The sequence below is a fragment of the Molossus molossus genome, unplaced genomic scaffold (genome assembly GCF_014108415.1).
Source record: "Molossus molossus isolate mMolMol1 unplaced genomic scaffold, mMolMol1.p scaffold_m16_p_12, whole genome shotgun sequence".
NCBI classification, from domain to species: Eukaryota; Metazoa; Chordata; class Mammalia; order Chiroptera; family Molossidae; genus Molossus; species Molossus molossus.
In genome coordinates this window covers 95,227,148-95,242,811 of record NW_023425347.1, presented here as the reverse complement: position 1 = coordinate 95,242,811, position 15,664 = coordinate 95,227,148, and the positions used below count along the sequence as shown (strand labels likewise).

At 55.0% G+C, this 15,664-nt stretch overlaps 1 protein-coding gene across 2 annotated transcripts in view; it reads left to right on the top strand.

Moving 5' to 3' along the window:
* The window catches only part of KAZN (kazrin, periplakin interacting protein), a 398,743-nt gene that overhangs the window by 336,755 nt on the left and 46,324 nt on the right, over positions 1-15,664 (top strand). For both annotated transcript variants that reach the window (XM_036256063.1, XM_036256064.1), the window contains 2 exons: positions 4,564-4,700; positions 12,217-12,387. In XM_036256063.1, coding sequence (XP_036111956.1) covers positions 4,564-4,700; positions 12,217-12,387 — 308 coding nt within the window. The remainder of the gene's footprint in view (positions 1-4,563; positions 4,701-12,216; positions 12,388-15,664) is intronic.

Genomic DNA, 15,664 nt, shown 5'->3' with positions numbered 1-15,664 from the left:
GGAAGGAGGGAGTGTGTGATACTGTGTGATACGTGGCTGTGTGGATGTAGCTGAAATGATTTCTTGGGGTGTTTGTCCTGCTAAACTCTGTTTATTAAAGAGGGAGAATGCGGGCGCTCTCTTTAGGGAGACCCCTGTCGTGGAGGCTATGCAGTGATGTCATCGGGCTCAACGGGGAACCACACACCCACTTTCCCACCTCCCCGGTGCTGGGGTCCCCTGTGCTCCCAGGTCCTCCGTGCGAGGTTTCTTGAGCAGCTTGTGGCTTCTGGAAAGCTGGTGGTCTGCACCGTGGCTTTGCTCACACCATGGTCCCAAAGTGGCCTTGTTGTCATTTTTAGGTGGTCTTCACTTGGCATTCATACCCAGAGACCCAGCGCTCATGTTTGGTGTTATTTTGGTCCTCAGCCTGGCAGAGTTCAGTCTACAGACGGCGGAGTAGGGACCCCCACAGAGAGCTTGTGGGAAGGGACCATGAAACAAAGCCTTTTGCAGTGGGGGTGATAGCACATCCCACAGCCTGCCTTGATGTGTCAGTTAAGGGTGCATTGGGCTGCATGTAACGGGAAATCCCATAAACAGTGGGGTTATTTCTCTCCTGACATAAGGAATTCTGGCCTGGGTGATGCCATCAGCAGTCTGTCTGTCTGTCTACTCCCCAGTTTCAGCTGTGTCTTCATCCTTGTGCTTACAAGATGGCTGCTTTGCCTCCGGATGTCACATCCACGTTCCCAGCAGGAAGAAACTAGAGGGCAAAGGCAAGGGTTACTGCCAGCATACCGTGACCTTTTTCTATAAAGAACACAGCAGATTTCCCAGCAGACGCCTGTGTACTTCTTAGTGGCCAGGACTGTGACACATGCCACCTCTAGCTTCAAGGGAGCTTGGGAAGCTGAGTGTTTTAACTGGACACAGGCAGAATTGGGGTTCTCTTGGGAAGAAGGGGGGAGATGACGTGTCTCCTCTATCAGATCTGCCACCACCCAAAGGGCAGGGACCCTGTCTTGTTCATCCCTCACTGTAGCAGGCAGGAGCCTGTTAATCCAACAGTCTGGGGAGCCCTCGCTCTCTGAAGGAGGCTCCGCTAACCTGAAGGCAGAGATCCAGCCCTTGCTCTCAGGGAGCCCCCAGTCAGGTGAGGGAGGCGTAGCCCCTTGTCCCCACACTGAGGCCAAAACACAGACCTGCCCACGGGCGAACGGCAGCTCACAGCTTCTCCAGCACACAGACGTGCACGGTTGGAGCAGCGGGAGGCCCACAGACTGGAGCGTCGCTCTCCCTCCGAGACCATTTGGCAGAAGTGAAGGAAAGCCCAGCTAGGCCAGGGGAGGGGGAGATACCCTCCCAAACCTCAGTGCCAAGAGTCAAGTCTGGAGCTTGGTTCTCATCCAGATGGGGCTGAAGGAGGTAAATCAGAACCCAAGGGGCTTTCGTTTCTAACCAGAGGGCAGGGACAGGACCCCCCTCCAGCCCCCACCAGCCGAAGGGCACAGACATGACTCCCCAGGGAGGCCCTGAGACCTGCTTGGCAACCACTTCTCTCCACGGGCAGGGAGGCGGCCCAAGGCTCCCCAGAAGCCACAGTGGTCCCTGTGCCTGGGTCCGCGTCTCCCTAGGGGCCACCCCCACGGTGCTTCCCTCTGGGTCCCACGCCCCGCCGACCTGAACCCTCCCTGAGACTGTGTCAGGCGCCAGCTCTGCATTTTCTGGCTGTGTGGCCTTAGTGTCCTCCTCTGTGAAATGGGATGATACCAGTACGCACCCACTACCTCTGTCACAGGGAGCGCAGCCGGGATGGAATGAAGGGGGCAGATGGAAATTTCTGATTCCTCGGTGACAGCGGGGCCCCGGTTCTGTGATGACATTCCTTCTGACCAGGTCACATCTTTCGAAGTTGGGTTTTCTTCAAACCAGGCTCACTGGTACTGTGGCCACACCATGTTAGGGTCAGGACAGAAAACGAGCCCAGCTCTGTCCCTCCCACGCCCACCCTGGGACCTGGTGCGGCCACGCCCTGCCTGACAGGACAGAGAACAAATGAGCCCTCACCGGGGTCTGCTGTCCTGGGACTTTCGGGTTCCAGCCCAGCAGGCCTGGAATTCCAGCCTCGGTGACCTCAGCTGCTCGGCCAGTGAGGACAGGTCCTGCTGTGGGAGCCCGAGCTCAAAGCTGGACTTCAAAGAGCCGCCCGAGACCTGGGGCGCGCACTGCACGGGTCTCCCCACGGCTCCTTGCACGTGACTGCGTGGCCCCCGTTAACCTGCCTCCACCCTGTTCTACCCCAGGCAGGGGGAGGAGGGCGAAGGGCAGGAGCATGAAGGAGCCCCCAGCTTTGTCCTGCAGGGCCAGAAGGATGTCAGCTTATGTTGGGCACCGAGCCAGGAGCTCCGGGTCCTCGGTCCTGGGTCCATACTTTTCACGTTGGCAGGCTGAGTTTGCAGGGTTGGACGTCCAGGACCAGAGCCCGGTGGCCAGCTATTGCCTGCCCCATATCACTGCCCTTAGCTAGCTGTGGCTCCAGGACGCTCCGGGTTTGAGGGGTTTCACTGTAGAGACAGCACAGTGTAGGATCAAGTGTGTGGGCTTTGGGGTCAGACTTGGCTGTGTGACTTTGGGCAAATGACCTAACCATTCTGTGCCTTCACAGGCTGTCAGTTTCCCAGAGCCGAGGAGTTATTTTAACTCCATCCCCACCACCTCCACAATCCCCTCAGTTTCTCTCGAGGGAGGGGGCCGAGTTCTGGGGGCGGAGCCCACCCTGCTACTGGGGCCTCTGCCCTGCACAGCCTGGGGACCAAACGTCATACTGCCACCTCTTGGAGGCTGCTTGGAGCACGGGGCTGTGTGTGTGTGTGTGTGTGTGTGTGTGTGTGTGTGTGTGTGAAACAGCTTGATTGAGAGATAATTTGCATATTACACAATTCACCTATTTACAGTGTATAATTCAGTGGTTTTTATGTTTAGAGTTGTACATCCCTACCATAGCCAATATTAGAACATTTTCATTACCTCAGAAAGAAACCCCATGACCTTCAGCCACCACCCCCAAATCCCCAGCCCCCCAGCCCCTGACAGCCACTTACCTACTTCCTATCCCTGTAGGTTTCCCTATTCTGGACATGTTCTAGAAATAGAGTGCACAGTACAGGGTGGGGTAAAAGTAGGTTGGCAGCTGTTCGTCAGGAAAAGAATACGATAATAAGAAGACAAGCATAAACTGTGTTTTGTGTGCTCACAACTATAAACCTACTTTTGCTCCAACCTGTATGCGGCCTTTGGTGACTGGCTTCTTTCACGCAGCATAATATTATCAAGGTTTGTTCGCGGTGCAGCATGAATTGTGACTACTTTTTATTGTCGTATAATATTCCATTACATGGATATAGTACATTTCAAATGTATTCATCAGCTGATGGACATGTGGTTGTCCATCTTTCTGAACGCTGTTTCCTCATCTGTTAAAAGGGGGGTAGAAACAGGGCCACTGTGATTAATGCCACTCTGAACATTTGTCTTTGTGTGGAAGTTTTTGTGTGGACAGTTGTTTCCATTTCTGGAGTGGAATTGCTGGATCATAGGGTAACTTGATGTTTAATCGCTTAAGGATCCGTCAGGCTGCTTTCCACAGCAGCACTGTTTTCCATTCCCACCAGCAGTGTATGAAAGTTCCAATTTCTCCGCACCCATGTCAACACTTGTTATTGTCTCCTTCTCTATTTTAGCCATTGCCGTGAGTGAGAGGTGGTTCCTCGTTGTAGTTTCAGTTTGCATTTCCCTGATGACTAGTGATGTCAAGCACCTTCCCATGTGTTTATTGCCCATTTCTTGGAGAAAGTGTCTCTCTAGATCCTTTGCCCATTTTTTTAAATTGGGTTACTTGTCTTTTTATTATTGAGCTGTAAAAGTTCTTTGTATATTCTAGATATAAGCCCCTTATCAGATAATGATTTGCAAATATTTTGTCCCATTCCTTGGGTTGTCAAATCACTTTCTTACTGATGTCCTTTGATGTGCAAAAGTTTTTAACTTTGAATTTCAGTGTATCTATTTTTTCCTCTGTTGCTCATACTTTTCATGTCATACGTTGTTGTATGTTTTTAATCAAATGTTGTTTTCTGTAGAGGAAATGGAGATGATGGACTGGTGGGCTGGGCTGGGTGGTTCTGGTGGGCTCAGATGAGCCCTGAGGTTCATTTCAGCAGGGTCAGGGTCCCATCAGCTCCCTGGGCTGGGGCAGGGGTGTGGTCACAGGCTCACCAGACCTCCAGCTCCTGTCTACTGGGGACCTAGCCGATTTAGAGCAGGGACAGAGATTTAAGCAAGGACTTACTCCCCTGATTGGATCAATACAAATGAGAGGTGACAACAGGGACTCTAGAAACAGATGGACCTGGGTTCGAATCCTGAGAATACCACTGAGTGACATGGGAGCTTGGGAGAGAAACTCCATCTATCTGAACCCTGTTTCCTCATCTGTTAAAAAGAGGGTGGAAATGGGGTCCCTTCTCAGCTTCCCGAAGGACAGACAGGATCTCGGAACTAACTCGCTCCTCTGTCCCCCAGCCATGAAAGCCGACCGGAAGCGCCTAAAGGGCGAGAAGGCAGACCTGGCCAAGCAGATGCAGCAGCTGTACGCCACGCTGGAGAGCCGCGAGGAGCAGCTGCGGGACTTCATCCGGAGCTACGAGCGGCACCGCCAGGTCAGGGCCGGCCCTCCCCGCGCCCCTCCCTGCGCCCGCCCTCCTCCCTGCCCTGCACAGGCCGTGGCCTTTGGTCCCAGCGCATGGCCTCTGCTCAGGTCACCGTGTCTAGGCACTGAGATGAAACGGGCACAGCTCCTACCTGGGGGCTCCATGGCTTCTGAGCAAACGAGCATGGACAGGATGGCTCAGTCGGTGACAGCGGGGACTCTGGATAAGGAGAGGCTAGCCTAGGTTCAGATCCAGCTCCCCATGTATGTGCCCTCGGACATCTCCACCTGCGAGGCCTCAGTGTCCTCATCTGCTGAACAGTGGACGTGGTGCAGACCCGTAGAGCTGTGACGAGCACTGTCTGAGAGGATGCATGCAGAGCACTCCGCATGGCGCCCAGTGCGTAGTAAGCCCTCAGTAATGTCAGCTCTGCCTCCTGTTAATAATACCATAATCGATGTGTGAAGAGAGCTGGGGAGCACCATTGAGACAGCAGGAAATTCTGCATGCAGGGAGACAGTCTTGGAAGGCTTCACAGAGGAGGTGACTATGAGTTGGGCTCTGTGGGATGCGTAGGAGTTTATGGTCGGTTATGGCGAAGCAAAGAAGGAACGTGGGTCAGCAGTTATCTGTCTGGTATACGTGGCGTGGACATGTTGAAGAAGGTACCAAAACTTAAAGAAAAGAGAGTCAGTCCCCCCAGCCAGGCAGTCTTTAGTGAGCCATGGCGTCTGCAGGGAGAGAGCTGTGACCTTCCTGTGTGCAGGGCAGAGACACTGTGGAACACTGCTCTTCACGTACATGACGACAAGGGCTGTGACCAAGGTCCACATGTACTCTGGGGAGAAAACAGCTGGGGGTTCATTCCTTCAGCTTTGTGGGCCACAGAGGGTTTGCTAAGTTCTTTGAACAGTGGGTGCCGGCAGGCTGGATCCCCGCGTGCGTTCACGTGTGTTGCCTCTGAGTTGAGAGGCCAGAATGTCAGAGGCGGGATTTCGATTTAAATGCTTCATCCCTATCTGGCCAGTGTGTCCCAGTGACTGAGCGTCAACCCCATGCACCAAGAGGTCACCAGTTCGATTCCCGGTCAGAGCACATGCCCAGGTTGTGGGCCCAATCCCCAGTGGGGGACGTGCAGGAGCGGCCAATCGATGTTCTCTCTCATCAGTGTTTCTCTCCCTCTCACTTCCTCTCTCTCTCTGAAATCAATAAAGGAAAAAATAAAAAATAAAACTTTAAATAAATAAGAAACGCTTCATCCCTGCAGCCCACTGTGGTCTTCACCAGCATTGAGCCTCTCTCACCTCCCACACGTGCAGCGAGCTCCCTGGGCCACCCACAGCCTCTGACTGTGGAACCTGCAGCTATCCTGGGTGCCGGCCCAAGCAGCAGGGCGACTTCCGCTGCCTGCACCCTTCGCAGTGGGTGGGCTGAGCCCTTGGCGTCGGCCGCCCCAGGTCTGTCGTTGTAGACAGGATGTGGCGATGAGGAGACACTGGAAGCAGGAGAGGAAAGGGAACTTCCTGCCGCTGCCTGCCTTCTTGGTCATCTTCCAGGTCTCGGACTTTTCACTGTGCCTTCACCTGGCAGAAGGGACAAGGACCTCTCTGGAGTCTCCTTGTAAGGACACTAAGCCCATTCAGGAGGGTTCCACCCTCAGGACCTAGTCGCCTCCCTAAGGTTTCACCTCCCAAACTGTCGTTTTGGGCACTGGGATTCCAATGTGTGAATTTGGGCGGGACACCGACATTTATACGACGGGAATGTACCACATGATGGTGTTTTGATCGATGGCAGACTGAACGTACGACAGTGGTCCCATAAAACTGGAGCAGAACTGATAAATTCATGTTGCCTCGTGACAACGTAGCCATCATGAGGTCGTAGTGCCAAGGTCGCAAAAACCCGCGAGGCTGCGGTTCAGATGGCAGACGGCTCAGCCCGGGTGGGTGAGGCTGACGTTGAGGAGCTGCTAGAGGCGGGTCCTGAGGAATTGACTGAGCTGTTGGACTGGAGCAGGAGCGCGTAGCTGAAGGAGAGGAGGAAGGGAAACTGCGGGGAAAGCAGAACCCCCAGGAAAATGCACAGTGGAGGGTTTAGAAGAAGCTTCTGCAGACCTCAACAAGCTCCTGAAAAGCTTGTACATTCCTGTCGTCAACCCCAGCACCGAAAGTTGTCATTGCTAGAGAGGAATGTTCATGGTGCATTCCTGCTCACAAGCTCATCTGTGATGGAAAAGAAGGAAACCAAGCAAACCGCCATGGACGTATTTCTGCAAAGAGGGACACGTCCTCCAGCAGCGCCTCGGGCAGGTCCTTCGGGCAACACCCAGAAGGCATTGCATGGCCCCTGGAGACCTTCCAGTGGGGCAGGGTGTGGGAGCCAGTGAAATGGATGATCCGACCCTGTGCCGGCCTAGGCGTGTGTGTGTGTGTGTGTGTGTGTGTAACAAAAGAGTTTAAAAAGAAAAATATTAATAGAAAAAAGCTTATAGAATAAAGATATTAAAAAAGAGAATTTTGCCCTGGTTGGTTTGGCTCAGCGGTTAGAGCTTCGGCCCACGGACTGGAGAGTCTCGGGTTCGGTTCCCGCTAAGGGCACGTACCTCGGTTGCAGTTTGTCCCCGGCCCCGGTTGCGGTCGTGTGGTTGGCAACCACTCGGTGTGTCTCTCTCACGTCGATGTTTCTCTCTCTCACTTCCTCTTCTCTCCCTCCCTATCTGAAGATGAATGTAAAAATGTCCTCAGGTGAGGGTAAAAAAATTAAAAATTAAATTAAATTTTAAAGAAGACAATTTTTTGTACAGCTGTACAGTATATTTGTGTTTTTAAGCTAAGTGTTATTACAAAAGAGTCAAAGTTCTTTTAAAAATTTAAAAGTTCACACAGTAAAGTTCAAGAAGTACGGTGAGCGGAGGTTAATTTGTTAGGGAGGAAAGAAAGACATTTGTGTAAATGGTGGGCAGTGTCGTGAGTCTGCCGGGGTGTCCGGTGCTGCCCCAGGGCCTCGGGCCCCCTCCACTCACTCACGGACTCCCCGGAGCAGCGTCCAATCTGGCAGCTCCATCCACGGGCAGAGCCCTGCTCGGGTGTGGCGTGTTTGATCTTTTATACTCTGTTTTTACTGGACCTTTTCCGTGTTTAGATTCATTTAGATACACAAATCCTTCCCGTTGTGTGACCTGCCCACAGGGTGCAGTACAGGGACATGGGCAGGCTTGTGGCCCAGGAGCAGTAGGCTGGGCCACAGCGCCAGGTGTGTGGTGGGCTGTGCCCTCAGGGCTCGTGTATTTCTATGATGTTTGCACGACAAGATTGCCTGACGACACGTTTCTCAGAATGTACCCGTGGTTAAAGGACACATGATGGTTTAGCGCCACCTGCCTCTCTCGGTCTACCTCTCTCCTTCCCCAGCTGGAGGGGCCTGCGAGGCATGACTGTCCTTATTATCCCCATTTCACAGAGGCAAAAACTGAGGCCTAGTTAAAGTCACTTTTGAGGGATCCCAGCCATGAAAAGGGGGTGGCAGGTTGCATACCCTGAGCCCACTCGTGTGACCCCACCCACCTGTTCTTGCCTTCCATTCAAAGCCACAGGTAACCAGGGGCATCTCCTAAGTTCAGCCAGCAGTGTGGGTGGAGGTGACGCTGCTGAGTGATCAGAGGCCCTGTAGCTGTGGTGGCCATGGGCGGCCGTTGGTGGCCACAGCAGAGCGCCGAGGGTCACAGTGATGGAATGCCTTCACAATACCCTTTAGATTCATTCGGAAAAATGAAATTTGGAAAAGACTCATTTTTTTTTCCCATCACTATCGTAAACCTTGTTATGAGGAGAGAGTCACTCCCGTGCCTCCAGCGTATCCGTGTACTAGCGAGACTTTCATGATTTTTTTTTTTTTTTTTATCCTCACCCAAGGACATTTTTTCATTTTTTTTGTTCAGATAGAGACAGGAGGGAGAGAGAGGAAGAAAGAGAGAGAGAGAGAAACATCGATGTGAAAGGGACACATCGAGTGGCTGCCATTCACACGACCAACCAGGGCCGGGGACAAACTGCAACCGAGGTACGTGCTCTTAGCGGGAACCGAACCCGGGTCTCTCTGGACCGCAGGCCGACGCTCTAACCACTGAGCCAAACTGGCCAGGGCCACTTTCATGATTTCTAATCATTGTTGGGTGCAAGCCCATTTTGCAGATGGGAGGACTGAGACGGAAGGGTCCAGTGACTGACGCAAGGCCAATATTCAGAGCTGATTTGGAGAAGTTAAAGCCAGAAGTCCTGGTATTATTCCTCTTCAAAGATCCTACGGCTGGTTTTTAAAATTTGACTTGCATTTTATGTGCAAGGTAGCTCTCCCCATGAACAGGAGTCATGGAACCCAGGCGCCCCTCACCCCTGGGCTCCGGCCACTCAGCCTGCCATGGCCCACCCAGCTCTTCCCGGGACCCCTGCAGCCGTCGTCTGGACAGCTAGCAGGACCTCAGCTCTCGGAGCTCCGGGGTCCAGGGTGGGAAGGGGGTTCAGCACAGGCTGCTGAGACAAGGGGTTGGGGTGCCCGAGAGTTCACAGAATTGCAACATCCCAGAAGGCGGTGCCAGTCATGCTCCCCACCACACAGTGCGGTTTAGCGGGCATTGGGGGTCCTCCGTGAACCCAGCTGAAGACGGGCTGAGGGTTGCACACAGGGCAGTCTTCAGAGGGGCGGCCGCTGTCCCAGCAGGCCGCCTTCAGCCAGCCAGGCCTGCGTCTCCCTGCGGCCTCCTCACAGCACCCCTCTGCTCTCTGTCCAGGAGAGTCCCGCGTGCCTTCAGGCCAGAGGGACCTCAGCTCCCAGCTTGGCATCCAAGGCCCCCCACGATCAGGCCAATCCTACGCTCATGATTCCAGCCAGCCCTGTTCCCCAGCAGGCGCCACACCCCAGGCAGGTCTCCTTTCTGTCCCGCTCCTGCCTCTGGTCTCAGCAAGGACTAGACTCCACCGCACTGTCTGTGGGGCTGGGGGAGCTCCTCCACCTCACGCCCTCAGCACCGTGTTTGACGGGTGCACAGACATGGGGGATTGTGATCGCGGGACGGAGTGTCTGTCTTCACCAAGGCGGAAAGCGCCTGCCAGCCTCCCCCCGCCCAGAGCCCTTGCTCTGCTCGTGACCAGCGGAGCCGGTGCCTGCAGAGACGTGGACACAGAAACGATCCCGAGGGTCCTAGGGGGCCTTCCTCCTAATTCAGGGACATGTAAGCAGCCTCTTGTACACGAGCCAGTTCTGAGGAACGACCCTTATCCGGTTGCCCAGTTCCACACACTTCATTCCTGGGTGGCTGCTAGACACAGGGCGATGCCCAGGTCGGGGCTCGGCCCTGGAGAAGGCGCTCACATGCCGTGGGTGCTGGAAGAGCTGAGTCAGTCCATGATGTGAGCCAGGGGTCCTGACCCCCGGAACACAGCTCCAGCGAGGAAGGAGAAATAGCAGTGGAATGGCCTTCTGACCACCCCCCTGGGGCGTGCGATTGTCGCTGTCTCACAAACGGAGTGACTCTCTGCAGGTGTGGGGGTTAAGTAATGTGGCCGGTGACCAGAAACTTGTAATGCACCAGCCTGAGACTCCAGTCAGCCAGCGTGGCCCCAGCGTGCGGGGGTCAGTGACATGTCCTGGACCACCTCCTCCGGTGGACACCGAGAAGCGGGGGGCTGGTGACGTAGAAAGCACGTCCTCCCCTCACCCATGTTGCCAGAACTGCTCCACGATGGCAGCTATGGTATGTGCTTCCCGTTTGTGTTTTTAATCCTCACCCGAGGATATGTTCTTAGCGATTTTTAGAGAGAGAGGGAGGGAGGGAGGGAGAGAGAAACATCCACGTGACAGAGAAACATCCAGCCGTTGCCTCCCGTACCCACCCCGACTGGGGATTGAACCCGCAACCTAGGCACATGTCCTGATCGGGAATCGAACCTGAAACCTTTTGGCGTACAGGACAGTGCTCCAGCTAACTGAGCCACCTGCCGGGCTGCACAGTCGTTTACTCAGCAGGATTTACCGGGTGTCTGTCCATGAACAGGGCACGTCTGCTCGGACAGCGGGCACGCAGTAGGGCGCCCCCGAGTAAGCTCCGTGGGCGCGGGGACTTTGGTCTGGGTTATGCCTGCCGATGGACCTTGAGCATTGGTTGAAGGAGCCATACCAGGCACCAGAAAGCGGGTCGCTGAGAACCCAGGGCGGCTCCCCACGACAGGTGGTCGGGGAAGCTGCTGGGAGAACAGTGAGTGAGGGGGGCGCGCCTGGTGTGTCCCGGTCCCATGCTCAGCTCTCTGCGTGTGTGGTCTCCTTCAGTCCTCACAGTAACACTGCCGTACACCTCTGGTGTCATCCCCGTTACAGATGAGGAAACTGAGGCACAGTAATCATCACAGCTCATCCTCGCAAAGCCAGAATTCGACTGAGACTCAGAAGCTAAGCCATAGCTACAGCCACCGAGAAAGGGCCGGGTGTCTCCCTCCTGGTCCCTGGCCAGCTGAAGTCAGGCCTCCGACGACAGGGTGGTTAGATGAGGCGGGAAGGCTGCCTCTCTCCATGGTCCCAGGCTACGTGGAGACCTTGAGTTTGGCTCTTGATTTGGTGAACAGGAAGGCCGTGGCAGGGTGGCTGGGCCCAGCGCCCTGCGGGGACCTTCCTCGGAAGGGACCCCTGCTCTTCTGAAACTTGGCTCTTACCAACAGAGGTCAGGCCCCCCGATTCAGCCGTGCGTTCCCTGCCTGCTGCCTTTGCTCCCAACGGCACGGCTGGAGCTCACGCAGGGGGGCAGCTCTGAGGGGTTCAGCCTGCTTCACTATGGGCTGGGACTTCACAGGGTGGTGGCAGCCAGGGTGACTGGGCTACAGGTGTCTCCTTCTCTCTCCCTGTATCCCTGCAACGTACATTTACCAAACAACAAAATAAAGCCCCAAACCCACTATTGACCCAAACTTTTATTTTTTCTTTATTGATGTTAGAGAGAAGGAGAGAAATAGGAACATTAATGAGAGAGAACATCAATTGGCCGCCTCCGACATGCCCCCCACTGGGGATCAGGCCCACAACCTGGGCATGTGCCCTGACTGGGAATTGAACTGGTGACCTCTTGGTGCCTGGGTCGACGCTCAGCCACCGAACCACACCAGGTGGGCTTGACCCAAACTTTTGTCAGACTGTTTAAAGATTTCCCTCACAGGAATTCGATCTTTGTAACAACTCTTTGAAACATAGTATTGAGCACCCCCACCCCACCCCCATTTTAAATACAGAGAAACCGAGACTGAATGAAGTCAACTTACCCATGACCTCCATTTGCTCATTTAGTCATTGAAAAATATTTCCTGGGTGTCTACTAATGGTTTGTGTCTGCTCAGCCTCCCACTCATGTGTGGCATGCAGGATTCGAACCCAGGACAGAGCCTGAGCTCCTAGCCACAGCCGTGTCTCCCTGTGGTTGGAGGGCAAGGCCTAGGGGAGGCCCCGCACACCCCGCGGTAATGCCAGCGCTCTCTCCCTGCAGGAGAGCGAGGACGCGGTCAAGGCCCTGGCTAAGGAGAAGGACCTGCTGGAGCGGGAGAAGTGGGAGCTCCGGCGCCAAGCCAAGGAGGCCACGGACCACGCCACGGCGCTGCGCTCCCAGCTGGACCTCAAAGACAACCGGATGAAGGAGCTGGAGGCCGAGCTGGCCATGGTGAGACCCCGCCCCTCCCAGCCCAGCCCTCACACCCCCAGTGAGACCCCGCCCCTCCCAGCCCAGCCCTCACACCCCCAGGGTGCTCGGGGCAGGGCGTGTGCTGTGTGCTGGGAAACAGGACAGGACTCAGAATCCTGGAGTGGCGTCAGGCAGCGCAGGGCGGCGGAGGGGCGGGGCCAGGGGCGGGGTCTGTGATGATAGGCATCTCTCCACATCAACCCCTGAGCCTGGGGCAGCCTTTCACCCACCTGCCAGGGTCCCGGGTGTGGGGTGCTGAGAGACCTTCCACTCTTCCTCACTCCCCAGGCTACTCCCCATTTTTGTTTAAAATAATAACATATTTGTTTAGGAAAACATTTGGGAGGAAATACACCAAAATGTTAACAATGGTTATCTCTGGGTACTAGGATTACAAGTGAGTCTTATTTTCCTTGCTTTGCCTTGTTTTCATCTATAGTGAGAATGTCTTACTTGGGTCATCAAGGAAAACTGTTACTTTTTCTAATACAAAACCTTCAAAATACTTATAAAAACTGTGTTTTCTGTGGTGGTACGTACACAGAGAGCCCAGGTGGTGTGTCCAGACCTGGCAGAAAAACTGAGGTTCAGAGCCCTGGAGTTCTGTTCTGCCTGCTTCTGTGTGACCTTGGGCCACTCACTGAACTTCTCTGGGCTTCACTGGGGTGAGACTCGGGGTCTTTATCCCACACAGTGTGCCCCACAAGGTGGCTCGGAAGCACTAGGGAGCCCCTGAGGGGTGAGGAGGCCTCCATGGTTCAACATTCTCCTGCAGAGCTAACAGTGTGGTTACAGCCATTGGTTCTGGCTTCGAATCCAGCCCCTATCACTTTCTAGCTGTGTGACCTTGGGCGGGACCCTTCACCTTTCTGAGCCTCAATTTCATCACTTCTAAATAGGAGTGATTGCATATATCTCCTAGGGCTCTTGTGAGGATGTCAATGAAATAATTCAAGGGGAGTGCTTAGTACGGTGCCTGTCCATGGTGAGTGGTGATATGAGGTCATGCTTTTCTGTGGTCACTTCTTCTGGACCCTGGGCTGTCTTGGTCAGGACCCATGGGTCTCCTTGTCCAATGCTGACCCCTAGTGGTGAGAACTGCGCAGGGCCAGAAGAAGCTGCAGCTGTCAGGTCCCCTGTTGGGGTGGAGATGGGGGGCTTCCCACCAGTGGGGTCAGCAGTGCTGTGCCTCTGCTGCCTGCCTGTTCTGCCAGGTCTCCCCAGTACCCTGTGGACAGACAGACTTGTCTTTCTTGCCTTGGAGCACTGGCCTCAAGCATCCTGGGGAACTCCGGGGTCTTTCAGGATCACAAGCCCGCTCCCCTCTGCTTCCACTGTCCCCATGCCCAGACTACTCAGCTCGCTTCCCTTCTGGCAACAAAACTCAGGTTCTTGCCTCTCCCTCTGGCAGGCATCGGGCCCCTTTGCTAAGTGAATAGTTCGAGTGAAAGTTTGCAGCTCAGGGTGATGGATTTGTAACAAGAAAAAGGGCTCTGATGCGGAGGAAAAGGGCTTCCCTAAGAGCCGACAGCCTCAGTGCTGTTGGGGTGCCCACCTGGAAGGAGGTCCCCTCCATGGCCCGCCATCTGCAGGATTGCACCACCTGGAGGCCTCCAGGGCTGCCTGCACCAGGCGGCAGTGTCCAGCTTCCCCTACGGCCCCGCTGGCCAGGGCGAGACCCACTTCCCGTCCTTGGGTTGCAGCCCCAGGAAGCAGCTGCACCAGTTTAAGCGCACAGGTGTGCATTGGAGGAAATCAGGAGCTCCCCGGTGCAGTGGAGGGTGGGGGGCTGAAGGCAGCCACAGAGGTAGGGAAGCCAGGACGCCACACACAGTGGCCTGCTCAGCAGCCCCTGCTTGGGGGAGACATTCCCTGATAACTGGGCACATCGGACATTGCTACCCATGGAGCCTTTCTTCTCTGTAGCCGCATTGGCTCCGTGGACCACCCTGGTGTGTGTATGTGTATGTTTTTCCATATCTTGCTTTATTGAGATATAAGTCACATACCATAAATGCATCCTTTTAACACGCGCAACTCTGGTTTTTAGTATGTCTGCAAAGTTGTGTACCCATCACCACTGTCAAGTTCCAGAATAATTTTATCACCCTAAAGAGAAGTGCATGCTGTTAGCAGTCACTCCAGTGTGGTGTGTGTTCTTGTTGTTCCCATTTTACATGTGTGGAAACAGGCTTGGGGCTCAGGGGTCCCTCCCGGAGCTGCCCAGTGCGTTGGAGGCGGAGCTGGGAACTGTGGGGTCCCTGAGCCCCATTTTGTGATGGCTTTACTTGGAGGCCTTTGAAGGATGTCCAGATGCTGACTTTCCCCACAGTCACACAGAGGGGGCGGGGCTTCCTGCAACATCGTTCTGCCCCCAGGGGTCTGTTTACGCCAACCTCATTTGACCTCATTTTCTGTTGACGATGCTTCTCCAAGACAGGAAAAAGTCTTACAGTTTGCTGCCCCTCTGTCTGCGGGGCTTCTCACCCTCGACCCTGTTGACACTGGGGCAGATGAGTCTGTCGTGGGCTGCGCGTGCCTGGGGGTGTAGCAGCATCCCTGGGCGCCACCCACAGATGCCAGTGTCACCTCCCACTGTGAAAACCAAACCGGCTCCAGACCTTTCCCAGCATGCCCTGGGGGGATTGGCTCCAGTTGAGAACCAGTCAGTCCTCTGAAGGGGGATGTCTCTCAAGAATCCAGCGCCAGGTCCCCAGTCTCTGCGTCTCTTCGTGCCCTGGCCAGTCAGTTCCAACGCAGTCCCAGTTTGGGTCCTGCCATTTTCTGGGACTTCACCTTTCTGAGCCTCAGTTTCCACATGTGTAAGACCCTCCTGGGCGACAGTGAGGTGGTGGTGAGTCAGGGCAGACCGCGTGGGTGCTCGATAAACATCAGCTGCGCTACTGTGTCCTAGACCTAGACCCATCCTGTCCTCAGGGGACAGGGGGACATGGATCCGCATGTCTGTTCTACTGGTCAGTCATCGTGTGACCTTGAACATGTCACTCGAACCTGCCTGGGCCTGTTTGCTCGTCTGGCCCAGGGGAGAGTCAGGCCTGGTGGGAGGCAGGATTGAGCAGCAGAGGAGCCAGGGAGGTGGCCGGTGTCTCTGTTCCCTTTCTGACGGCTGTGCTCCGGGTGGGCACCACCTCCTGGCCCTGGACCACTGCCCTATTGGACCAGCAGGCCAGCCTGGCCCACAGCCAGCTCCCAGCATGGGGCCTAAGCCCTGGACCCCAGCCACCACGTATAAGGT